Source organism: Solanum verrucosum, unplaced genomic scaffold, assembly GCF_900185275.1.
Source record: "Solanum verrucosum unplaced genomic scaffold, falcon-dt-bn FXZP01000306.1, whole genome shotgun sequence".
In the NCBI taxonomy this organism is placed as follows: domain Eukaryota; kingdom Viridiplantae; phylum Streptophyta; class Magnoliopsida; order Solanales; family Solanaceae; genus Solanum; species Solanum verrucosum.
The window spans coordinates 1,720,592-1,747,138 of record NW_026020398.1 but is presented as its reverse complement, the minus strand read 5'-3'; the positions used below and the strand labels follow the sequence as shown (position 1 = coordinate 1,747,138).

General features: G+C 30.7%; 3 protein-coding genes and 1 non-coding gene across 5 annotated transcripts; 3 read left to right on the top strand and 1 right to left on the bottom strand.

Moving 5' to 3' along the window:
• The first annotated feature begins 535 nt into the window (after nt 1-535).
• On the top strand, nt 536-4,193 carry LOC125839525 (VAN3-binding protein-like). Of its 2 annotated transcripts, none has more exons than XM_049518512.1 (7): nt 536-1,026; nt 1,541-1,651; nt 2,437-2,878; nt 3,002-3,217; nt 3,323-3,372; nt 3,575-3,632; nt 3,857-4,193. In XM_049518512.1, the coding sequence occupies exons 1-7, from the start codon at nt 724-726 to the stop codon at nt 4,069-4,071; spliced, it is 1,395 nt and encodes a 464-aa protein (XP_049374469.1). In that variant the 5' UTR covers nt 536-723; the 3' UTR covers nt 4,072-4,193. The 2 variants fall into 2 exon arrangements, with proteins under 2 accessions (XP_049374469.1, XP_049374468.1); XM_049518511.1 differs by having other exon boundaries at nt 537-1,026; nt 1,538-1,651.
• A 1,432-nt stretch (nt 4,194-5,625) lies between these two features.
• Nucleotides 5,626-8,820, bottom strand: LOC125839537 (protein LIFEGUARD 4-like). The gene is made up of 5 exons (XM_049518525.1): nt 8,792-8,820; nt 7,998-8,283; nt 6,962-7,075; nt 5,948-6,105; nt 5,626-5,843 (listed from the first exon to the last, which is right to left on the bottom strand). Exons 2-5 carry the CDS (start codon nt 8,254-8,256, stop codon nt 5,646-5,648), a joined length of 729 nt encoding a protein of 242 aa, XP_049374482.1. The 5' UTR covers nt 8,257-8,283; nt 8,792-8,820; the 3' UTR covers nt 5,626-5,645.
• Nucleotides 8,821-12,553: 3,733 nt separating this feature from the next.
• On the top strand, nt 12,554-14,240 carry LOC125839532 (chlorophyllase-2-like). The gene is made up of 2 exons (XM_049518520.1): nt 12,554-12,826; nt 13,557-14,240. Exons 1-2 carry the CDS (start codon nt 12,554-12,556, stop codon nt 14,238-14,240), a joined length of 957 nt encoding a protein of 318 aa, XP_049374477.1.
• Nucleotides 14,241-15,178: 938 nt separating this feature from the next.
• Nucleotides 15,179-15,264, top strand: LOC125839687 (small nucleolar RNA snoR116). Its single transcript, XR_007443698.1, has one exon. It is a non-coding gene; the product is annotated as a small nucleolar RNA snoR116 (small nucleolar RNA).
• The last annotated feature ends 11,283 nt before the right edge of the window (nt 15,265-26,547 follow it).

Here is a 26,547-nt window from a genome sequence, read left to right as displayed (position 1 = left end):
TAGGTGATAGTCTCACTATCTCATTTTTTTTATTTTATTTTTCACTTGATGTCTGCTATTCGCATTAAAATTTGATTAAATTTAAATTTGTGTAAAAAAATCTTATGTTTAAAAATAAAACATTCTCTAACAAAAACGACTTTCTATCCTAAAAAATTCAAACTTAAAATCTTTAAATTAAAAATAATAAAAGTACTTATTATTGATTTACCTTCTCGTTTTATACTTAAAATTAGTAAATTCTATTTAGTAGCTACGTACTATTTTATTTACATTTTTTTCAATTATGTATTATTTTGAGTTAAATAACCATCAAAAATAGTCTTTTTATTAAGATAAAATAAAATTTACCTATTTAATGTTGAAATTACACTAAATACTAAATATATTATTCTTCAAATTTGCCTATATCTTAAATCTATCACTACTAATTATTGTAATTTGTTAAAATTAGTCCTAGATATAAAAAGTTTAATATCTGGATTAGTTATATTTATTAACCAAATTCTAAATGTAAAATATATCACTGACAATTCAGCTGCACTTTTTGTCTTTCTTCTTCCTCTCTCTCTCTCACACACACACACAGTCACTGTACAACATTCACTTTCTCATTCCTTTGATCTATAAAGCATCAAAAAACAACTCTCCATTACTAACAACTTCTACTTCCATTCCTCTCTCACTTTTTTACAATCTTTTTAATTTTTTTCACCGGTAAAAATGGACCAAGTTCAGCCAATGTACCGGCCACCTCCGCCGGAGACACCCAAAGAACCTATGGAATTTCTATCTCGTTCATGGAGTCTCTCTGCTTTTGAAGTCTCTAAAACTTTAGCTCATCCTCAAGTTTTACCTAAATCACTATTTAGTGGTACCCCTTCTTATATTGGGAGTGGTAGTGGTACTATACCGGAGGATATTGCCGCCGAGTTAGATGAATCCGCCATTGTTTCCGGCAACCCTTTTTCCTTTGCTTCTTCTGAAACTTCTCAGCTTATTATGGAACGCATTATGTCTGTTTCTGTAAGTACCCCTTTTCACTGCTCTGTTTTTTACAGAAAAAAAAAAAAAACAGAGGAATTTGGGAATTTGACTTTTTTTGTTTGTTTATTTCTGTTTTCATGTGAAACCCATTTTTTATTTTTGGATTTTTTTGGTGGGTTTTACTATTTTTTGGATTTATGGGAAAACCAAGAGCTTCTTGGTAGGAGCTGAGTTTGGGGGACATTAATGGTGACACAACTGTTACTTTATGATTTCTTGAAAACATCAACAAGTGAATTTAATTTATATTTTGCTTTTTCAGAGCTATTACTGGTTTTACTCTCTCTGGGATTTGCTTTGATTAATTTAATAATTTAAAATCCACCAACAATCATTCTCTCCATTTCCTCTGTTATAAGAAAAAAATTAATTATTTGTCTCTTTGTTTCTGGGGTTCTGTAATTTTCAAATCCTTAATGATCCCGTTTTTCTATAGTTTTTAGTACTATCTATTATTTTATTGATTGATTTTTATATTTGTGGTGTACAGCAGGATGTTTCACCACGCACATCTGGACGGCTCTCTCACAGTAGTGGACCTTTAAATGGTGGCTCTCTTACAGACAGTCCCCCTGTTTCTCCTTCTGAAATGGACGATTCTAAGGTTTGTGTTCTTTGTTTTTCTCAGACATATGACTCAGATATTGCTTCTTTTTTCTCCATTGTATGTTTTTTCTGATACAAAGCACGAGTTTCTGAAGTTTCAGACTTGGGAGAGACAATATATCAGCTTTCTCTTTAACCAATACCCCTACAAACTTTGTACCAAATTGATGCTTTTCTTTGCTTTGTGAACAAAAGAATAGTCTTGAATCACATGTTTAGTAAGATTTCCCCTTTTTTTAATTTGGTTTTGTAATTTCAAGAATTGATCATATATTAACTTCTATGATAGTATTTGTTTGATTGATATCTGAAAGAAGTAATTTTTTTTCCACTAGTATAAGAAATTCATCTGTACATGATGGGCTGTGAGAGAAAGGACAGTGTATTCAGTATTCACTGTGATCTTCTCTGTTTAGTACTGAGAAGATTTTGGTACCTCTATAGTTTCAGTGATATTACTGAATGTGTAAATTACCAGATTGTCCTTTGTTTTTGATGTCAATATTGGATTACTATTAAAAAAATTCATTCTTGTTGGGAGTTATGGTGGTGGGAGAGGGGGTACTTGTTTGAGAGCCAAGAAAAAATGGTCCACTTTTCTGGTGGGTTTTTTATTCAATTTGAGATTTAATGCTCTGTCATAAAGGTGTTTGGTTCATAAATGTTTGCTGTTAATTAAGTACCTTGCAGAATGTAGGTAATCTTTACTGGCATTATTTTTTGCTGAAATAGTGTGGTGAGACTGTTTCAATGGATGCTGACACATTGTTTTGTTGTTTTTAGTACTGTCGTGTAAACAACGTGCCGGTTAATAACCAGTACAGGAGCGGTGCTACAGCTACTAGCTCGGCTGTTACTGGTGGTGGTGGTGGTGGAGGAGGGAAGACGGTGGGTAGGTGGTTGAAGGATAGGAGGGAGAAGAAGAAAGAGGAGCTGAGGGCACATAATGCACAACTTCATGCTGCTGTGTCGGTTGCAGGAGTTGCTGCTGCTGTTGCTGCTATAGCTGCGGCAACTGCAGCTTCATCTGGTAGCGGAAAGGATGAGCAGATGGCGAAAACTGATATGGCTGTGGCCTCTGCTGCTACCTTGGTGGCAGCTCAGTGTGTTGAAGCTGCCGAGGCTATGGGAGCTGAGCGCGAACATCTTGCATCGGTTGTTAGTTCTGCTGTGAACGTTCGATCAGCAGGGGATATCATGACATTAACTGCAGCTGCAGCTACTGGTACACTTCTAAACTTCTATATTTTGCTGTTCATATAATACTTACGTCTGTGGTAGGTGGTGGGTTTAATTTGTGTTATATATATGTATATACATTCCTTAATTTATGAGTATTGTTGTGTAGCTCTACGTGGTGCGGCTACATTAAAGGCTAGAGCATTGAAGGAAGTATGGAACATAGCAGCAGTAATTCCTGTTGATAAAGGGATGGGTAGTGGCAATGGTGGTGGTAGCAATGGTAGTTCAAGTGGCGAGTTAATCCCCGAAGAGAATTTTCTTGGAATTTGCAGCAGGGAATTACTCGCACGGGGTGGTGAGCTCCTCAAACGTACACGCAAAGGTATAAATTCAATCTCTTGAATATACTAATTAATCATTCTTAAGTGATGGAGTTTTGTCTTTTTTTTCCGTTCATTAATAGTTCTTTGTGTAATGCTTATTGCAGGTGACCTGCATTGGAAGATAGTATCTGTATATATAAACAGGACAGGACAGGTAAGGCATCCTTTTTCAATAATTGTATAATAAATAGTCTTTAAGATCAAATAGTTTTCTTTGTGACAATGATTCTATGATCACAGTAGAAACTTCTTGCTGAAAATTGATGTGATGAAAAGTTAAAGTTATCGCATAATCGAAACAAAAGAATCTACTTTCTTACTGCTGATTTTTAACTTGGAGGTTTCTTTTTTTGCAGGTGATGCTAAAAATGAAGAGTAGGCATGTTGCTGGGACCATAACAAAAAAGAAAAAGAGTAAGTTTTTGCTTTGCTTTTTGTCTTTATTCCTCTTTCTCATGATGTGAACACAATTGGATTGTGGGTCTTTCCTTCTATTTTTGGGGATTTGAGAAAGCAACAAATTCCACAACTTTGATCAATGAAAAAAGATTGATAAAGTTGTCATCTTTATCATAGTAGTGTGTAATGTAGTGTAGTGTAGTGTTCTTTAGCCTTTTCCTTTTTGAATTTTTTTGTAGATTTGGTGCTGGAAGTCATGAAAGATATTCCGGCTTGGCCAGGGCGCCACTTGCTTCCGGGTAGTGACAACTTCAAATACTTCGCGTTGAAGACTGTTGTACGAGGGGTCGTTGAGTTCGAATGTAGAGATCAGAGAGAGTATGATCTATGGACTCAAGGTGTTTCAAGGTTGCTAAGTATTGCTGCAGAAAAAAACGGTAGACATAAATTTTGAAGTTGTTTTTTTTCCAAGTGTAGAAACTTGCATAATGAGTAAGTTTGATTTAGTAAGGGGTTATGTTTTTTTGCCTCTTTTGATGGGATTTTAGACTAACAAAATGCTATGATATTGGATGGGGTGTTCTTTGTTTTTTTTACTTGTGGAAGTATTTCTATTGTAAAAATGAAATTAAAAGTATATGTTATCCAAATGGGGTCCTGCTTATTTTACTTTTGAAGAATATTATTTTGAGCTTATGTTATGGTCTTTGTTGTATTTCATTTTGTTAAGGATAAAGTAAAGTGAAATAAAGAAAAGATGGAAAACCATGTGATCAATGTCCTTTATTCTTTTATATATATATATTTTGTGGGGAAAAGGAAAGTGGTATCTTGGACTGTGGCACAGTCAAAAAGAGAAAAAAAGATCCAATATTTGAGTATAATATAGTGGGATATAAAGACTTGTCTGTGATTTTGTGGCACTTAATCAAATATTTGGACTTAAGCTTTTATACCTTTGTTATTGAAGCTCACATCAAGGTTTCTTTTTAGATAGATACACTTTGATTTTGTCTTGATCTATAGTAATTTCTTTTGTTTCCATTTGGAGGCACATCTTTAGTAAGAATAATATTTTTTATTCTCCGTATAAGAAATAGATCTTGGCTTTAACTCAATTATAAAATTAACTTATGAAAAAAGAATTGCTCAAGCTATATTATTTGATGAAATATAACTTTTTCTTTTTACATTCGATACAACACTCTTCAATATCTCGCCTCATGTTTAGGGTCGAACATCTACAATTAGTAAAAAGGAATTAGGATGTAGTCTCTTGTACCATACAAAGAAATAAATATTGGCCTAATATAACCTAAAAGCTAGCTAATAATTATGAAGAGTCTCTTATATCATACAAAGAAATAATTTTTGGCCTAATATAATGTAAAAGGTAGTTAATAAGGGAAGAATTGCTCAAGCCATATTACGGAGATGGTCCTCTTTTTCATACCACGTGACCTTTTCAATATTTTCTCTTGGCATAATATATAAATATATTTAATTTGGCCTCGATTGATATCTATATTTAATGTCATGCAGTTTTGAATGTGTACAAACAGACAATTAAATTTATATAAAGTTGTATGAGTATACACACGCATGCTACATGACATAATATATGCAGGATGCTGCAAATGACGCGAATTGTCATATAGTAGACCAAGAAGAATGTGCGTGTCTGCTTGTTCAATTTTATAAAAAATTATATGTTTAATTGTACACAACCAAAACTAAAGAACATAAATGATAAATAAGGCCAAAATGACACATTCATTGATTCATATATGCATCTTCTCTTTTTTATTCTACTTCAACATTTAAATTATTAACTTAAAGAAAAAGAAAAGTGCAATCAAGTTACCAATTGAAAAAAAAAGTCACATATGGTAAGGATAAAATCTCAGACCATAGGATATCTTCCAGTTTGCTAAATAGAAAAATTATAAAACTCTATACACAAGAAAATTATAACAAATATTCTCTCAAAAACATATTTTTTTTCCAAGCAAATTGGAGTAATTATTTTTATTCACCAGAGATTCCAAGAAGAGCTAAGAAAAGGTTAACGATGTCTCCGAAAAGACAAATTGCTGCAATGACATATTCATCGTACGTGAAGTTCCTGATTAAGTTATTCGTATCGTATACTAGATATGCTGAGAATAGTAATGCTGCCAGACAACTATATACCACTCGTGCTTCACGTCCTAGATCGAGGATAAACTGTTGCATTTTGGGAAAAAAAATATGTTAGGGGAAAAAAAGGTATGAAAATATACGTATACGAACAAACATATACATACGTGTATATATATACGTATACGTACCTGCATTAGAATAAACATAAATAGGACTATTGAGGCACAAAATAAGAATGGGCCCAAAAAGCTGAAGTCTTTGCCTCTACTTGCAGCCCAAAATGTGTATAAGGTAAGGCTAACAGTTATAAGAACTGTTAGCCCAGCAGCAATCAAGATAGTTTCCCCTGTAAATAAATAAACAAAAACATTACATAAATGATGGGTTTCATAATCGAACACGTAAAAGGATTCAATGAATTCGAAAGATATAATAGGGTTGTAAAAGATCCAATGAATTCGAAAGATGTAACGGGTCGTATGAGGTGAAAATCTCAAAATCATTATTCATATCTAATTGTCAGTCTCAATTATTCTTTTATTTTTGCGTAAAGTAAATATTCATATCTATTTTTCACTTATGCTACTAGCATATTTACCAAAAAAATATTTACATTTTCATCAAAGACTAATCTCCTTGTAATATTTATATGAAATAATTTGAGTACTTCTAATGGTTATAAAAAAAACAACCACCAAAGGTGTGATGGGGTAGTAATACTAATACCCCTCCATCCATAACCAAATGTTACACGTTTAAGCATTGAGAACGGGTCACTTTTGTTTGGTAATACTTTACCCTTTAAAATAAGACTTCCGAACAATCCATGGATTAATCAGACTCCAAAACAGGTACATAACATCGGGTGAAAGCCAAAAGAAAAAAAATGAATGTAGATCTATTGTGTATTTGCGTAATAAAATTTTCACATTATGCATTTTATGCGACAATCAATTAATAATATTGTTGTCCAAAATATATAATTAAAGAAATACAACAATAATATATTCAGTCCAAGAATGATAGTATACACAACATTACTTTACCTTACGAAAATAAATATGTTGTTTTTACGTTAGACCTTTGACTCAAGATATATACTTAAAGAAATGACATAAGATTTACATAAAAATATATCCTAACGAGATTTTTCATACTGTAAATGTAATTTAACGTATTATAGCAGATTTAGAAAATATTACCGGCTCTTAAAGCGCAGGCTGCTCCAACAACACATGCTAGACACAAGGTGAAGACTCCCATAAGAAGATAGTTCCATGGATGTTTTTTCCCATAGCGACCCATCAAGAAGATAACTGCAAATTTTATAACAAAAATAAAATAAATCAAAATGATTAGTATAACATTTGAATTAAATCGTGAACTTTGAATTGCATTTGTCTAACTTTGTTTTATACTTCATTAGTTTCAATTTATATATATTGCTTTCTTTCTTGATTTGGTTCAGAAAAAAAAAAACGTTATTTTCTATGTTAATAGGTCATTCTTTTACCGTAATACTAATGCCTCATATAACATATTTAAAACTATAAAATTTAAATAACATTTAGATACATTAAAAGAGTTCTACTCTATCACAAACAATATGTTATGGTAACCTGCTTCATGTCTTTGGTACCCCAATTCAATATGTTGGGAAAGCCATCACTGCAGAAGCAATTGCAATTCATATGGCGCTGGAGAATGCTAGAGAAAAGAGATGGACAAAGGTGCAAATCTTAGTAGATGCAAAAAAAAATGATGGATATGGTACTACAAAGAACTATAGTCTCATGGGAGATAGAAACTACTTGTGAAGACATTTGGAACCTTATGAATTGCTTTTAAGTGGTCAATGTGATGCATATTCCAAGGTCTTGAAATTTAGTAGCACATAATTTAGCAAAAAATTCTATTTCGTTAGTACGCAAAGTTGTTTGGCTTTCCACTTTCCGTAGATGAATTGTAAGTGATGCTATCACATCTTTTAACAATTTGAACCTTTTTATGAATTAATATAACTAGAGTGTTGGTTGTCAAAACAAAACTAAAGTAAATATGCAGCGAACAAAGATTATATCTCAAGTTATAAATAAAAATAAAATAATCAGCCCCCCACCCCCACCTCCTCAAAATTAACGTTTCTAAAAAAATATATAAAATAATCACGATAAATAATTTGAGTAAGATAGAACAATAGAAGTAACAACAAACGAGAATAAGGTAAGAGTGTTTTACGTATAAAAGCGATGACAAGAAGAACAATTACGGTGACCCTGCCCAAAATGGTTCTCATGTAATGTTTGACGGCCGGAGTGAAGAACATGACGGTGGCGATCACGGCGGTGAAAAAAAGTTGTGTACAGACTATAGAATAAACTTTTCTTATAAATGCCCATCTCATCTGAGGATCTTCCATCTGCCCCGGATATATTTGACCGCCATTAACGCCACCCTTGTTACCGGACTCGATGTCCGCACCACCTTGCTTGAACATCTTGTCACGTTTTGCTTCTCGAAATATCTGATAAAAAATAAAATTTGAATTTCTTATAGGAGGAATAGAGTCTTGAATTATATATAGTATGTAGGAAAAAAAAATAAAAAAGTAGTCGAAAATATTGTTCTATTCACAAAGAAAGAAACATAAATAAGGAAAATTAAGTTTGTATTTGGTCATAAATCAAATTTATTTTAAAATATGTATTTGGTCATAATTCATGAAAATTGATCAGATTTTGAAGATTTAGTATTAAATATTTTTTTAATCATAAAATTTGAATAGATTTTGAAAATCTAATATTCAAGTTTTCAAAAAACTAATTCAAATCAGTTTTTGAGACTTGCGCATACAAGACTTCATTTTTTAAAAGTAATTATATTGTACGTCTAAACATAATTTTGAATTCCTAAAATTGGAACCTTAAAAACTCAATTTTCATATAACAAAACGAAAGCTTAAATTATTCAATTTCACAAAATTTAAGAACATCTATTGAAGCCTTTTATTTTATATCAAATGTTGTACTTACATCTTTAAATTATAAATTTACCTCTAGGGGTGGTAGAAAAATGTGCTTAATCAAATATCAGATCAACCCCGAAAAGGGGATGAAATGATATGGGGATAATGGTGTTATTTTGACGCAGATAACAATTGTTTTTGAATGTGAAGAAGATATAGGATTTAGATGAAATATGGAGGAAGAAGAAGAAGAAAGATTTTAATGAGAGCAAAAATTATTCTTGGAATTCCTCTTTACTTTCTTTTTGTAATTGTTATTAAAAAAAATGGAAATGAGAGGTTGGGAATTAATTTTGCATGCATATATGATTATTCTGCGGTTGGCGGTAACACGGAAGATACTACGTTCAAATTTTCAAATTTTGTGTTCTAATAATAATGAAAATATTGAATGGTTGTTATCTATTATCTTTAACCAATTGTGCTTCGTTTCGATTGGATTATATCCGTATAAATCATCCATGTATATTAATGTATCTTTTATATATCATGTATATTTATTTATAAAAATTGTGTTACATATATTTACTCATATTCGCAATATAAATACTTGAGTTTTGCTACGTTGATTTCAGCTATAAATTTTTTTCACTCGAAATCAATCTCAATCTTTCTTAAATTTAGTATACCTTCAAATTTAGGTGTTTTTAACAAATCTTTATCACCTCATTATGAAAATACTAATGAAATAGGAAAATTATGTAGAGTAGTAAATATTTAGCCTATATTAGATACTATAGTAATAGTTTATGAAAATTGGAATTCACGGCTACAATTTTCTTAATTCTTGTTATTCGCTTGATTTGTATAATTCGCTTGATTTATATAAATTCAGAATTTGTATAATTCGGTTCATGATTGTATAAATTCAGAAACTTTATATGCTTACCCTACCTATTTGTATATGATTTATGAAAAATTCATAATAAATTATCCTTTTTGTGTATTGGCAAGAAAAATATACAAATGGAGTTCTGGAAAAAAATTTAATGTATAAATACATAATTTACATATACTTATCCTATTTGTATATTCGCAAGCGAAATATACAAATCGCAACCTCCATAGTAAACGAAACTATAGCTATAAAGTGCAATTATCAAAAGTCAAAACTATAACTATAGAGCCTTATTTTGTTTGTTATGTTTGTTATTGGTGAATTTTTCTCTATAATAGTCCTGACTGCCCATTAGGCCCAAATACATTGAGCCCACATATACGGGAAGGGCCCAACAAATTGGGTCATCCGCTTGATGGTTTTGCAGTTCTGAGTAAACATCAAACTTACAAATTGGTTAAAGATTAGTGTTAGAATTTATAAGGGTAACTAATAGAAATCTCACTAGTTTAGGAGTTAATTACTTTGATATATGTTAGTTTGTAATATTATGAATTTTATTAGAATTTGATGCATCTAGATACATGGTGTCACACCCCTTTTTCGGACGACGAAAGGGTTTTTCCAATTTAATTGACAGTATTGATTAGAAATTATTTTATTTTTTTTCAGAGTCGCCACTTGGAATTGAGTTATGGTGTTCCAAGTTACCTTTTAGTTTTAATCCCTAATCAAAAGGAAATGACTCTTTATTATGGTCTGCGTACTAGAAATTCGGATAAGGAATTCTGTTGACCGAGGGGAAGGTATTAGGCATCCCTCGAGTCTCATGGTTCTAGCATGGTCGCTTACTCGCTTTTATCAACTTATACTTGACTTAAATTATTTTTTTGGATATATTACTACTGGCCATGATTTGCTCACATTTTTTACTGTTGAACTTTTATAGGTCTCAGTCTAGATGCGTAACTGCATTTTTGGTCTTGACATTTAGAGGCATAACTGTCTTTTTTGCATCGCACTTAATAATTTTTGTCTAGAAGTCTAATTTAAATTAATGAAAGTTAATTGTATTATTGGACAAAGTGTGTCACCGCATCCTTGAGTTTCTTTTAATGTCTCAAAAAAAGATGTGTAAACACATTCTTAATCCAAACAAATATTTTAACGGGTCATACATCCTAATATTGATCTATTTTTAAAAAGCTTAAACGCATTATTAGTGATTAAATTACTTTTTTACTATTGATATTCATGAACTATTAAAATAATAAAAAGTCTAAAATCTTAAACAAATAAAAGTTATTTCATATTCAAATTCATATAGATGCATTTACATGTTAAGTATACTTACAAGTTTTGACAAAAGACATTAAAAAATAAAAAAAATAAAAAGGAGTATAACTCTTCATCTCTTAATTTTTCTAAAATAAACATCTTTAATTTTAGTTAATTTGACTAAACAAACTATTAGAATATAATTCTTTCAGGCAAGGGGGTTAATTTTGGTTTTATACAAGAGGTACTTAATTGATAGTAACCTACGATACAAATGAAAGGTAACGCAGAATAAAACAAATAGAAAAGGTTTCAATATTAGTGTCAAAATTAAACACACATAAAATTTAAGCAACTTCATAACATTGGAATCAAGTATTATATGGTCATGAAAATGAAACTATACAATTAAAATTAAATAATACCTTTTGTGAAAATCAATCCACGAAAAGAAAATAATCCCAATAAAAAACCACGAACTCGAAACCACAAAAACAAATCTCAAACTCAATATTTGTTTGTGAGTGGAAAAAGATATAAGATGAGAATGCTTTTTCTTTTTCTTGTCCCTGTCCAGGTGGTGTTTTTGTACGTCTGTGTATTGCTATTGTAGTATCTATTTTTCTTTTTTTCTTCTTTTTCGTGTTGATGTGTGTTGGTTGTACTAATAGGGGTGTGTTGCTGTGTTGTGTGTATGTATGTTGATAGGGAGTGGTGAGTGGAGTGGGGTGTGTGGGGTAGTGGAGAAGTAAGTGGGGTGAGGGTAGGTGTAGTGGCGGAGCTAGGATTTTTAATAAGGGGATCAAAATCTGAAGAAGTACACCACGACTAATCGAAGGGGGTTTGACATCTACTATATATACATAAAAACTAATGTTAACCATGTATAAATAGTAATATTTTCCGCCAAAGAGGGTTCGGATGAACCCTCTAACTCTATGCTAGCTCCGCCCCTGGGTAGGTGTAGTGGGGTAGTGTGGGTAGTTTAGGTTTTTTTTTTTTAGATTAGATATATATTATAAAAATCCATAATAATAAAAATATTAATTAATTATTTTGAATTAATAAAATATAAAAAAAGTCAAATAGTTAGTTTAAAAATATAATTAAGAAATACTAGCTTATTTATTAGAATCTAAATTAAAAGAAAACATATATTTTTTTGTAGTTTTCAAATCTTTTAAAATAAACTTACTAAAATACAATAAAAAGTACAATCTTTAATGTAGACCTAGGAGAAATATTTAACGAATAAAAATGGTGTAAAACCTTATGTTCGATCAAAAATTACTTGTCTATACATGGGGTCAAAATTAAATATAATTTTTTTCAAATACATTGTATCCAAGTAGACTCACATATATCTGGATTATATATTTAATGTTTGCCAATCAATAACAAATTATATTGGTCAAACATTAGTTACCAAATTTAATTATGGTAAATATTTAGTTAACTCTAGTACCCATTGTTTCAACTCCCCCAAGTACAAAAAAAGAACACAAAAAACTATGGGAACACATGACTAATAAGGTGGGAGCAAAACAAGGGCCAAAATAATCAACTTTATATCAAAGCTATCAAGAAAATAACATAAGTAGTAGATTTTAGATCCTAAAATACACACAAAAAAACATAACAACAAATTCATCCATGGTGATAACTTACTCTTCTTCCCCTACTACATCCACAACAATTTTTGACATTGGAAATTATTCAACTAAGTTGTTGAATATTGAGCCACAATCATACATTAATTCTCCTTTTCCTCCTCCTCCTCCAAAGCCACTCTTGATTTCTACTCCATTACAAGGAGGAAATTTTCCAGTAATTTTATTCCTTCATGGTTACCTTCTTTACAATTACTTTTACTCTCAGCTTATCCAACATATCTCTTCTCATGGCTTCATTGTTGTTGCTCCTCAGGTTTGTTATTTTCTCTCACATTTTTGTTGTCATTTCATTGATGTTCTACAAGAATTATAATTCTGAATAATTAGAGATATTCTCTTCTTCTTTTTTGGATAACCGTGGAGTCTGAGCTAACTTGCACCTCAGACTAATTTCATTGGTACCTACAATCAATGATATCAGATATCTCTGTCCAACAATGCTTGGACAGTCGGAAAGAATTCTTAATAATTTGGGATTTTTTTTTTGTATGTGTGGATAATTGTGGAACCAATTTTAGTGGTATCTACTGATAAAAGTATCAGATAATTCTGTTTCTTAATAATTTGGGATATTAATTCCTCTTCCTTTGCCACTAATTTCCTGATAATTTGATGCTAGTTCTTCAGATAGCATTGCTTGACAAATCATGTGATACAGTTGCAATTCTCTCCGTAAAAAAATGTAATCGAGAGACGAAAAATATATATTAGTTGTTGATGGATACTCAATGCTGTTATGCAATATGAAACACTAGTTTGATTTGGAAAGATGATAACTTGTTGTAACAGATTGTCTGTCTTATTTTCCAGCTGATTAGTTTTGCTTATTGCAGACAATTACTTGTAGTTACATTTTTGGCGATTTGATAATGTAAAAGCTTTTTACACTATGGATGTATAGAAGTTGTTAAACTTATTTGTAATATGCATGTGATTCTGATTCTTTGCTCTCATTTTGATATTTCATTTGCATACATTACTAGTTGTATTTGGTGGAAGGAGCAGATACAACTAAGGAAATAAAATCTACTGCTGAAATCACAAACTGGTTACCTGAAGGATTACATCATTATCTTCCCTCTCAAGTTGAGCCAAACTTGAAAAAGCTCGCGTTAGCTGGCCATAGTCGCGGGGGGAAAGCTGCATTTGGACTAGCTCTTGGTAAAGTTGCTAATGTTACTACTAATTTATATTTCTCAGCATTGATAGGCATTGATCCTGTTGATGGTTTGGATAAAGGAATCCAGACCATGCCACCCGTCCTCACATACATTCCTCAGTCTTTCAATCTAGATATGGCGGTTTTGGTAATTGGCTCGGGTCTAGGAGAAGTAAAAAGGAATCCTCTGTTTCCTGCTTGTGCTCCGAATGGAGTAAATCATCGCGATTTCTACAATGAATGTTGTAGGCCAGTGTGTTATGTTGTAGCAAAGGATTATGGACATGTTGATATGCTAGACGATGAAACGAAAGGAGTTAGAGGTAAGGCAACTTATTGTTTGTGCAAGAATGGTAAATCTAGAGAGCCTATGAGGAGGTTTGTTGGAGGAATTGTGGTTGCTTTCTTGGAGGATTATTTGAAAGGGAATTCAAGTGATTTAATGGCTATTAAAGATGGATATGTTACATTACCTGTAGAGCTTCAAGATGTTGATTTTCGTGTGTAGGTACAGTGTGATTTTGATCATGAAAGAAATAAATCCAAGAGCTCAACTATCTTTTTTTTAAAATCTCGTGATGTCTAGGTTAGCTTAGAAGTATTTCGATTAATTTTATGGGTCCTGCTATCTCACACCAGCACATGTTTCTCATTATATTATCTTGAATAGTCATTTCTAATTATATTTTCATCATGCAACAAATTAATGGTCTAGTTAGATCATATTAAGCCATAGAGAAATTGATCCTGTTTATATTATTTCTGTCCCTATGAGATAGCTATTCTATACTAGATGAAGAAGGTATTGACGAAAGGCAGTCCAGTGCACAAAGCATGATCAGGGGAAGGGCAGTATTGAAGGAGTGTGACGTAGCTAGACTATTCAAATACAAATATTAGTGGTTGTTTCCAGTCAACTTTGTGTTCTTCCCCGTGACGGAGCCACAACGAAGGGTGTCCAGTGCTCTTTTTAAGAAGTGAAAATAAGAGTTGCTGTTACTAATGAGATTTGAACACACGAACACTTTATTTATCATTCTACTTGTATATACAAATTACAATATAACTTTTCGACTCCGTACACAAGAAAACTCGAACCAAGACCCCTCATTGGTTGCTTAAAGCCCTCAACTAATTTCCATTTGACTGAGGCTATTTTCGTCTTTTCCTATCCCTCAATCAGTCGAGGGCATTCTGGTACTTTCCACTAAATCCAGATTAGGGTTTTTCTGAGCCGATTAGCCGCGCTCACACTGTATATATATATTCCGCTACCTCTATTTTTTCTTTCAAACTCCATTGCCGCCTCCGTTTAGCGAAAACTCTGAGTTACTGAATTCATATTATTTTTTTCTTTTCTTTTATGATTGTAGTAGGATCATTTCGATTAGTTATATTTTGCGTTTTTTCTGATCTGATTTTGAATCTCTAAATCTAGTATATTTGAGGCTGTGATGATGAATAATTATACCATCAAACTTTGAAAGTTTATATATTAAACTTGTTGATTCAAATACAATTCTCTGATGCCTCTTTCTTAGAATTAACAACTGCTGAAAACATCATTATTTTTGTTTAATTATGATGAAAAAGGCAATAAATTAGAGTCTCTGATGCGCTTTGTTGATAGTGTAATCAGCGCTGTACGTTGCCGATAATGAAATTTGGGGCGGAGATTATGGCACTATCATTCAATTTCTCAGATGCATTGTGCATTTAGATGCCTCTACACCTATATTTTTCATTAATTTTATGATGAATGTTCATATTCTAACTTTTCAATCACCATCGAATTTTTATTTTTGCGGGCTTTTTTTATTTTTCAAAGTCAGTAATTTTTTTTTAATTTAACATGAATGCTTGACTATTTTTTTATATTGCTCTTTTCTTTAATAAAATTTGATGAAAATTCACTACTTTATAAGCTATATTTATTTTTAAATTATGTTTATGTTAACTATTTTTTTTTTGGCGCATCAAAAACTTCACAAATGTGTTAATATTCAACTTCAAAATAAAAAAAGGATTAAGGATAAAAAATGCGCTTAAATTATGTAAAAGGATTAAAAATGTCATTTTGTAGTTTGGTGCTTAAACTATGTGAAAGGATTAAAAATGTCATCCGTTTGTAATTTGATCCAAAAATGTTTTTGTATTAATATTTTGATCCAAAAATACCTTAAAATGCTCATTTTCTAAATAAATATATTATTTATTTTATTTTAACATATTTTTAAAAAAATATTTTTTAAAATTAGCAAATGTTTATCTTCAATTTAGAAAAAAAATGAAAGTATCTCTTATTTTATAATATAATTACTCCTTATTGTAATATAAGGATAAATTAATTATCGATATACTATAATCTTATATATGACATATATTATTTGTCCAAAGGTACATAAAGTTATACTATTTTAATTGATAAAATGATATTAAAAAGAAAAAAAAATTCCTTACATTTTTATTTGTTAAAGTGATTTAAAATAAAAATAAAAATAAGAACAATGTTTTATATTAATTCGGATGTGTTTAAAAAAGTAAAATATTTATTGAAAAAAACATTTTTGACTCATTTAGTAACTATACAGTTTAAGGACATTTTGACCCTTTTCCCAATAAAAAATAATACGTAGCAATTACAAGTCATCAAATTCAAAATATAAATTTATACATGAGTCATCCTCACCCGAAACAACACTTTGACAATTTTGCTACCATTGAACTTGACCGGTTGAACTTAATCGAAAGATCAACTTGAACACTTTGCCAATTTTGTTACCATTGACTTGAACAGCTAAACCTAATAAAAAGATCAAATTAAAATTTAAAATTTAATATATATCATATGTTCAAAACCAAATAAAATATTAAAAATTGAAATTCACCATTAGGCATTACTCCCTCTATTCCAGATTAATCACCATTAGGCATTACTCTCTCTATTCCATATTAATTGAATTTTTTAGGTGTTTCACACTCTTTAAGAAAAGTAGATTAAAATATAAATTGAACATAGTTTTCCATTTTTACCCTTATCAATTATTGTCAAATTTATTGAAGTCATCACATTGAAAATCCAAATGAAGGGTAAAATTGGAAGAATATTTTAAAAATAGTCTTGAAGATTGAACAATTAAGTTAATTTGAAAAAATGTAAAATGCCTCAAAAATTCAATTAATATGAAATGGAGGGAGTAAAACACAAACGACATAAATAAGTAAATTAGTTTTACACTAAAATATACAACAAGTATTAAATCTTACAAACTTCAAGTTTCTCAAGATATTCCAAACTTTCTTTCACACCAATAGAATGAGTTTCTTTTCTAAGTCAATCTATAGCACAAATTGCACTCATTTAGGAGTCAAATAGCTTCTAAATCGATCGAGAATACGACCATCATTATTAAAAGCACATTTCGATACCATACTATAAATTAATGTATCTCTCCAACTCTGACTTCCATTTCCACAATATTTCTTTTGTTTCTTCAAGTGAAACTTAGTTATCAAAGATTTTGTTCTCACACTTTGAGAACTAGATGTATCAGATATATCATGAGATGAAGTAGATCTAGGTGGAGATGATTGAAGTAGATCTAGGTGGAGATGATTGAGAATATCTTGAATATTTTTTTTAAATACTCTCCAAACAAAGCACTCACATAAATATTCACTTCTTTATCTACTTTATTTTTTCTTTCTATTTTCCCCCAAATAGCTCTTCAAGTCCAAAACTAACATATATATGTCAGACCGCAACTAAACATATTAAAATATAATTTTTAACAAGAAATTAAAATCATAAATATGCCAATTAAACTATCCAATATACCTTTTTATGATTTGCTTCATAGCGGTGAAATCACTACCAAAAAATCGCCTTTTAGCCACGGTTTATTAGCCACGGTCGCAAAAACTGTGGCAAAATTAGCTAAAAAATAAAAAATTCTCTACATAGTACGAACTGTGGCTAAACATCTGTGGCTAAAATAGCCGGGTAAAATTTCATTCCCTTTCTTTATTTTTTCATTTGCCTCCTTTTCTATTATTTCCCTCTACTCACTCTCTTTTCTCTCACTTCACCCAAAACCAACCCCCAAAATCTAAATCGATTTCTGCCCAAAATTCGACTCTCTTCTTCAAAATCGATTTCTGTCAAAAGCCGCTTCAAATAGTTGTGTAATGTGGTAAGTTTTCTTCGTTCAAGTAACAAATCTTTGGAATCTAGTGTATTTAAACTCAAATTGAATGTAGGGTTTTGGATAAAGTTTTTGTTTATTGAAGTTATGAGCTTTTGAAATCTGCAATTTGATGTGTTTTTATTGGGTTTTCATGTTGTAAAGAATAGAAATTTTAGTGGTAGGTTATACATCCTACTTTATTTATGTTGGAAAAATCATGCTCACACCTCTGGAAAGATTGATGGATATATTTTCCCCACGAATTTTGTAGATAAGATTATACATTGGAGGAATTATTATCATAAATCGATAACCTATAAACTTATATATAAATCTTGAGAGGTGTGAAATTTTGCAAGATTAGATCTCCTTTTGTTTTGTTCTGTGCATTTCTACCCATGTTCTAGTTATCGTTTGTTTCTGTATAAGGAACATGAATTTAAGTTCAACATTTGAAAAATTAAAGAGCAGTGCCTATCTGGGATCAAATACGTTACTACTTGTTTTAAGTTTTATTGGGTTTTCTAGTTGTAAGAGCATAATCATTGTTAGAAAGCCTACGAGGACGACAAGCTGACAACAATAGCACAATTTCCCTAAATTTTGATCAACTAGATGACCAAATTGTGAATGAGAATATCACAACTCCTACTCTCGGTAATGGAAATTTAATTTCTTCTTCAAGTTTTGTTGGAGCCAGCTCACAGGTGAAAAATGAGTCGTTACTTGTCCACATTAGAGGTTAGAAGTAATTTCATATTAGAGTTGATTGTTGCTTTGTATTCTTTATTATTAGTTTGTTGTTATCATTACTTTTCATTTCTGTTAATGGCTTGTTAAAATGATAGATACTTCAACCGGAGAAGTTACTACTCAAAAGATGCAATCAAATCGAGTTTGAAACTTTGAAAAAAATTAAAAAATCATGGTGGAACTAAATGGTGATGGAAAAGGAAGTGACAATGGTTCAAATTTGCTTGTGAGATTTCTTGGCAAACTTTCTCAAATGTTTGTATTTTGTCCCATATTAGTTGAGTGATGGGATAGGATGCCACATGAAAAAACAAAACGACAATGGCAACTTATTGAGGTAACTAGCTAACTTTATTGCCATTCAAATAATGTTATCTTTTTCAATAGGTACTGATTTATGAATACAAACATATATGAAGGAGAATTTTGAGTTTGATTATGAGATTGGATTTAAATGGGTGATGCAATCTTTACGCGAAAGGTGGAGGGCCCTTAAATATAAGTTACGATGTAATAACTTCTACCCCAACAAAAGTAAAGAAGAGCTACTTGCTAAGCCTCCCGAAAATGTGGATTCTATTGATTGGATTGCCTTTGTGCATCACTGTAATAAGGATAAGATGAAGGTAATTGTTGTTCATAATTTGATTCTTTCTTTCTCTTATTTTTTGGGTAAATAATTTTTATTAATAACCAAAATGGACTTTACAACTCAAGGTAAAAATAAAAAACAGAAGAACTAGGTTCGATATTCATTCGAAATCTCTAGGCTTGCATATGTAGACTCTTAGAAAAAAAAACAATTTCAACACAGTTTACGTTGGGTATACATTCAGTTCTCTTAGTTTTCTAGCCGACTAAGGTCTCAAATTGGCTCTCAAATAAACTTTTTGAAGGATCATTTTGATCAGGACTTCATCTATTCTTCTTGGCTTTGGAATATCCTCAGTTAAACATCTGCCACAAGTGTTAAATTATCCTTGTAAGTGTCATTCTGTAAATAGCATCCCATGAAACATTTTCTTTGCATTAGTTTTCAATCCATCGTAATTCACCCTGCTACTCCATTGGACTCTTGCTACATAACAACTTTACTTCAGAAAAGTATGGAAAGGAAGAAATATGAAACTTTCTAACTCCTAAGTTCTGTACATACACAATATAACTCATTTTGTACATTTAAATATGCCTTCAACTATAAATACAATAAGAATTAGAAGTTATAACTTATATGCTAAATTTGTAGAGACAAAAAGGGCTGAAAATTACTAGTTACTTATAAGAAACTTATGTGATGTCAATGAATGCTTCAAATATGTTGGTAAGTTCTTGTTTCGGCTTTGCAATGTCTGTTTTTGCTCTCTCCCTTCAACATCATTAGAGCTTAAACTCTTTTCTCGCTCCGATATCTTCCTTTTAAATTTTATATTGCATCCTTTGTGTGGAAGTAGATACTCCTTTTAAGATGCCAACAATTATGAAATAGGATATAGTTGTATGATTGTTGAGCAATCTAAATGAACATGTTATAAAGACCATTGTGAGTCTGAAAATTTAAGATTGATTTTTGTTTGCTTTCATTAAGTAATATTGTTGGTGTTGGCTGTGATAAACGATTTATATAGCTTTAAGAACTTGTGTCCTACATCTTGTGAAATTGTGCCCTTCTATTACATGTAATTAAATTTATGTTTGATAATTACAGAAATAAAGTGCACAAAATGTAAAAAATAGAAAGAAACTTAAAGTCTCGCATGCCGGTGGTAGCAAAAGCAATGCAAGGAGAGGTCGTCAAATGGTATGTTTCTTAACCTTGAATTCTATTTGGAAATCATTTTATTGTATCAAGTGAAATGTGTTTCATGTTTATTTTTTATTTATATATACTTGATTAATGACAGGAGTAAAAATTGAAAAGACTTGTGTGTCGGAGTGAGGTTATTTTGTCAATTTTACTGAAGAAGGATGGTAATTATGTGAATGAGATTTTAGCTGTAAGATTTATATACCTGTCCATTTTCAAATTTCAATTATGGTGTTGATTTATTCTTGTCTTTTTTCTTTGGTCTATAGCCTAGCATAAGACTCAACTAGCTACCAAAGAATAAAAATAAAAAATAACTAATGTAGCAGCTGCCTTTGTGCTACAAATGTGTCTGCCTAGGATGCTCTTCATCTTTCCTCGTCAAATAACTTTGAAATTGTGATAATTTGTATTGGGTTCTCTCATTACACATTAGAAAGTGGTTTTTGTTTAAGTTTTAGTCAAAATAGTTGATGTCTTGTAGTAATACTTTTGTTAATATTTTTTTTGTACAAATTATGTTAACTTTTGTTAGTAGTAGTGCTTTGGGGTGTGTTCTATTTGCCTATAGTATTGTGAAAATATCTTTTCTTGTAGGATAAGATATCGGAGCAACTACCTAAAGATCAGGAACTTGCTGCCAGTTCAGGTGTTCCTATGAAGATACTAGCTCATTCTAATGATGCCGTTGGAAAAGTGTATGGAGTTGAGCATTCTGATCGAGTGCATGGTTTAGGTGGTAATGTTTGCCCTTCAAATGCTTTTGGAATGCCTCGCATTCAATTAGTCATGTGAATCTTGGTAGCTCTAGTAGTATGTCTCATCAACGTGTTAGAGACCTAGAGAAACATGTAGAAACCTTGAAAGAAAAGGTATATAAAGAGACAAAAAAACAGCTTGAGGCGACCAAATAAACGCTCGAGGAAACTAAGAATCGACTTGTGCAAAATGAGGATCAGTTGGCAACTCTTCATAAGCTTTTACAAGCTAAGTTTGGTAGTGAGTTGCCTACTTTCAACTAATCTTCTTAGCCTTTAGTATATTTTAAGACAAACTATATATATGGTGTTTCATTTAACTTTTAGTATTTCCATTACTCTAGTATTTGTGGTATTTTGTATGAATATTCAAGGTTTGAAGATCTTATCTTTTGTGACTATATGTAGAACAATGTTGGAACTTTGATCATTATTATAATAGCTAGTTTTGTGTGTATACTGGTTCAGTAAATCTTTTGGAAATCATTTTATTGTATCAAGTGATAATTATGTGATCACTGTGAATGCCTATCTATTAGTGTATTGATATTGGGATATATAGCAGGGAAATTATTGTTTTTTTTTAAAAAAAACTCACTTTTGCCACGGTTGAACCGTAGCTAGTTCATATTTTGTATTAAAGTTATGAGCAAATTACCAACGCCTAAATTAGCCACGGTTAATATATGGATAAGTCATGATTTGTTGTAGGCAAATTTACCCATGGGTAGACCGTGGCTAAACACAATATAAACCGTGGCTAGAAGAAAGTTACCACGGACGCTAAAACCGTGGCAAAATTCATGGCGACGCCCCTGTTGGGCACGCAGCTGACCGTGGCTAAGTGGCCGTGGCCAATATGTGATAGCCACGGTTTGGCTACCATTTAGCCACGGTTTCACGCGTGGCTAAAAGGCGAATTTTTTGTAGTAAATTTAGGTTTGATTTGGGTATCAACTTCCAACCTACATATCCTTCAACATTAGAATCATTGGTTGCATAGTCTAAAGAATCTTCACATTACTTTTTTAATTGTTTTGATTTTTTCTCTTTTGTCATGTGGTATATTTAACTTAATGGTAATAATAGTACTTTCAATAAAACCAAATATACTATATTCCTTGAAATCTCTATAATAAGAGTTTTAGAATTTAAATATACCACTCAAAAACACATTCACTGCATTAACAAGAAAGAAATCAACATTAAATGGCTAACTCCTTCCCCTTGATATAACAATCTCAATGTTGATGATGCTTTTCATATAATATAATATTCTATATAATATCCTATTAACCCCAAAAATTATATATATCAATTATTGGTAATATTTTTTTTGCACTTTAAACATGTAATTCATTTGTTATTATACATGAAACGAAGGGACAAGCTCTCCTATGAAAAGCATATAACTATAACATATTTTGGCATAAATTGAAGATTAAACATATCATAAATTAGCAACATGCCTCGAACAACGAATGCACAACACAAATATCTCGCAACTAACAAATAGTGATAGATTTTATTGTTTAGCTACCATATTATTAACGGGACAAGCTAGTAATTTATTTTTTTAGGAGTTACTCTTAATACATCTGCAACAAGCTGTGCAAAATCAGCATACTCATTACATTTATCGTTCAAAATCGATGACATTTTCACACAATCTTCATCTTGACAATCCAAAATTTTGTCAGCAGAATACAAAATTGCAACAGCTGCAACGAAAGTCGTGCCTGCAGACAAACTTTGATTTGCATTTGGGATAATTGCTTTTACTACCAAACTATAGTCTTTATAGCAAACTTGAAGGCATTGGTTGGGATTATTTGGTTTGGTAGAAGTTTGATTATCTATCAATCCCTTTATGTAGACAAGATTGTGAGCGGCCCGATCTAGGGCCGCTCCAATCATGATATATGCTAGACCTTTGGCATCGGTGTTATTGGTGTACTCGCTTGAATTATAAAGAGTTTGAGAACATAAGGTAATGCTTCGAGTCTTGGCGCACACATTGGATACTAAATCGGCAGATGTGTATTGAAGTAAAATGAAGAGAATAAGAAAAAATGTTACCCATAGTGTATAGGTCATTTTTTTTTGTTCTTGTTCAATTTTGATAATTTTTTGAAATTTGTGCTAGGAAAAAAAAGATGTAGATCCATCCTTATATTATGATTATTGGAAAATCTGCGATTAGATTTCATTTTAGGTATGTATAATAAATATATGTATCAAATTGGTTAAAAGTTTTAAATGCTTACTATTTTGAGAGAATCTTTTCTTTCTTGTTTATAAGGAAAAAGAATAAATAATTTGAATTAATTCCAATCAGATTTTATTTGAAAGATCTACAACTGGGATTTGTTAATTACTTCTTCTCTTCACTTTTACATGTCATGTTTGGACCTGACACACTTATTAAAAAAAATAAAATTAACATGACTATTATACTAAATTATCTATGTTAATTGATTTTTTATAGTATTAGTTTTTGAAAAATGATTTGAGGAATCAATAAATAATTAATATTAAGGGTAAAACATGAGAAAAAAATAATTATCTTTTCTTGATATATTAAAAGTGAAAAAACAAAAATAAAATCTAATTTTAAAAAAGTGAACAAATATATTAAAAAAAACAGGGGAGTAAATTGTTTCCAATTATACAAATGAAGCAATTGCATAACGAAATGGATCAAGAAAATGATGATAAAAAAGATTAGAACTATCTCATAAGAAAAAACATTTTAAAAGGAGGATGAAACCGAAAATTAGTTGTGTGGGTAAAATTATGTATTTAAAAGGCTGCCATTTTAGTATATGTTCAATGAAAGATTGAATATTGTTTACAATCACTATACATGGCCACCACCACACCCAACACAGGTTTTCAAAAAGAAGAATATTCTTTTCCAAGAAAATACAAATGCGAAGAGAAAAAAATTGTCCAATGATTGATTGTTGGTTAGAATTATACATGTATAAATAAAATATAATATATAATCAGACACTTCAATTTAGTTTTAGCTATCAAAAAATCATTCTATCTTTGAATATGCACATTAAAAAACACTTCTCAAAATAAATTAAATTTTAGAATTTAGATGGTGACTAATACATCAATTCTCTATATATATCAAGAGCAAAAAAATAATAATTCAAAAATAACAAAGACTCAGAAATATAATGAGTCAAAATAGCCACATAATTTATTTTCATTATGAATTGTAGCTACATATTAAAAGAGGAGAGAGGCGAGTGAGATTGAGAGAAAGAGGAGGGAAGCGAGAGAGAGGAGAGATACAAATTGTATTTATATATCTACTGGATAATTATATATATATAACTAGTATGCATATGTAATTATTGTATTTGTACATCTGTTGATAATTGTATATATATAATTAGTATGTATATGTATTGATGTATACAATTGTATCAATGTTGTATCAAGTTCAACATTTGTATTTGTATAATTGATTGTTATCATTTGTATTAATGTTGTATAAACGAATACATGTATATTTGTATTTTGTATCGTTGAAGAGAATTTGTATGATTGACACTTACTATTTATATTTGTATAATTGATTATTATCATTTGTATTTATATAACTTATTGTTAACATTTGTATTTCTATAACTAATTGTTATAATTTGTATATCTATAACTAATTGTTATAATTTGTATTTGTATTGAGAGAAAAAGGTGGGAGAGAAGAGAGGAGGCAAGGAAAGGAGAGAGGAGAGAGAAAATAACAATAAAGGGTGTGTTTGGTATGAAGGAAAATATTTTTCTAGAAAGTGTTTTCTTGGAAAATAAGTGAATTTTAAACTTATTTTCTCATGTTTGGCTGGTAAATAGAAAATATTTTTCTAAAAAATATCTTTTTAATGATTGGTTGTTGAATGAAAAATATTTTTCAGAAAATATCTATTATTTTTTGCTTGAGATTAAAAAATTTCTTTAGGAAAATAACTTTTGATCCAAATATCAACCCCAATAATTGATTTAGGACCCGACCCCAACACCCAAACTAAGACAAGACCCCGATGACCATTCCAAAATTCGACCTTGATATCTGAATTTTTATTAAATTTGAATTAGGGATAGAGATGGCATAAAAAATGAATTTTTATTAAATTTGAAATATTTTTTTTAAAAAAATAATTTTATGGGGGTGGCCTGGGTTGGCGGGGGAGGGAGGGTAAGGGGATGGCGTAAAAAATGAAAAAAATTTAAATTTAAAATATTTCCCAAAAAATAAAATTTCTTAGATTTTTTTTTTGACGGGGGCGTAAAAAATGATTTTTTTTTAAAATTTGAAATATTTCCCAAAAATAATTTTTTCTTAATTTTTTTTTACGGAAATGGCATGGGTGGGGCGGCGGGAAGAAGGGGTGGTTGGGTAGGAGGTGACGTAAAAATAAAAATAAAAAATTTGAAATATTATACAAAAACAGTTTTTTTAAAAAAACAAATTGACGGGAATGGGCAAGGTGGGGGCTGGTGGGGTAGGGGTAGGGGAGGGCGTAAAATTGAAAAAAATTAAATTTGAAATTTTTTAGAAAACAATTTTTTTTATAAAAAAGAAATTGACAGAGATGGACTGGATGGGGGGGGGGGGATAGGGGGGTTGGCGTAAAAATAAAAAATAAATTAAAATTTGAAATATTTCTCAAAAATATTTTTTCAAAAAAGGAATTTTGACTGGGGTGTTGAAATAATTTTGAAAAATCTTAAACTTTAAAACATTTTTCAGAAATAATTTTTTATTTATTTTTTGTTTGAGAGGGAGGGGGAGGGGGGGATGGTTTGGGGGTAAGATAAAAAATTATTTGAAATCTAAAATTAGAAAACATTTTCCACTCCATACCAAATACACCCAAAATCCTAACTATAGCTTGAAATTATAATTTTTTGAAATTATAATAATATGTTGTAAATACATACCACATATTTGCCGTACGTAATTTTCCCAAAAAAATACATGAAATACCTAAAAAAATGCTTTTGCATTCGGTCCAAGAACTATTTATAAAGAAAAAAAAACACATCAATCTTGTCTAACTTTCTTCCACTTTTCATGATTTTAAACCTTTCATTTTTACTTTTGACCAAATATACAAGGTAAAATATTTAAAGTAAAAGATTGTGGAATATTAGAAAGATCTTTGTTAAAACATGGTTTACAACTTTACAAGCTTGGGATTTGGGAACACAGAGTCACAGACTCTGGTAAATACTCCCTCCTTTTAAGTTTGGGGTCGTTTGGTAGGCCGTATTAAAATAAATAATTCATGTATT

Bases quoted from the DNA above. Each gene is read 5' to 3' on its own strand.
- LOC125839537 (XM_049518525.1), bottom strand. From the start codon at position 8,256: ATGTTCAAGCAAGGTGGTGCGGACATCGAGTCCGGTAACAAGGGTGGC. The intron at 7,076-7,997 runs GTAAAACACTCT...TAAAATTTGCAG, and splicing joins TCTTGTCATCGCTTTTATAC to TTATCTTCTTGATGGGTCGC. The intron at 5,844-5,947 runs GTACGTATACGT...AAAATGCAACAG, and splicing joins TTATGTTTATTCTAATGCAG to TTTATCCTCGATCTAGGACG.
- LOC125839525 (XM_049518511.1), top strand. From the start codon at position 724: ATGGACCAAGTTCAGCCAATGTACCGGCCACCTCCGCCGGAGACACCC. The intron at 2,879-3,001 runs GTACACTTCTAA...ATTGTTGTGTAG, and splicing joins AACTGCAGCTGCAGCTACTG to CTCTACGTGGTGCGGCTACA. The intron at 3,218-3,322 runs GTATAAATTCAA...TGCTTATTGCAG, and splicing joins CCTCAAACGTACACGCAAAG to GTGACCTGCATTGGAAGATA.
- LOC125839532 (XM_049518520.1), top strand. From the start codon at position 12,554: ATGGTGATAACTTACTCTTCTTCCCCTACTACATCCACAACAATTTTT. The intron at 12,827-13,556 runs GTTTGTTATTTT...ATACATTACTAG, and splicing joins TCATTGTTGTTGCTCCTCAG to TTGTATTTGGTGGAAGGAGC.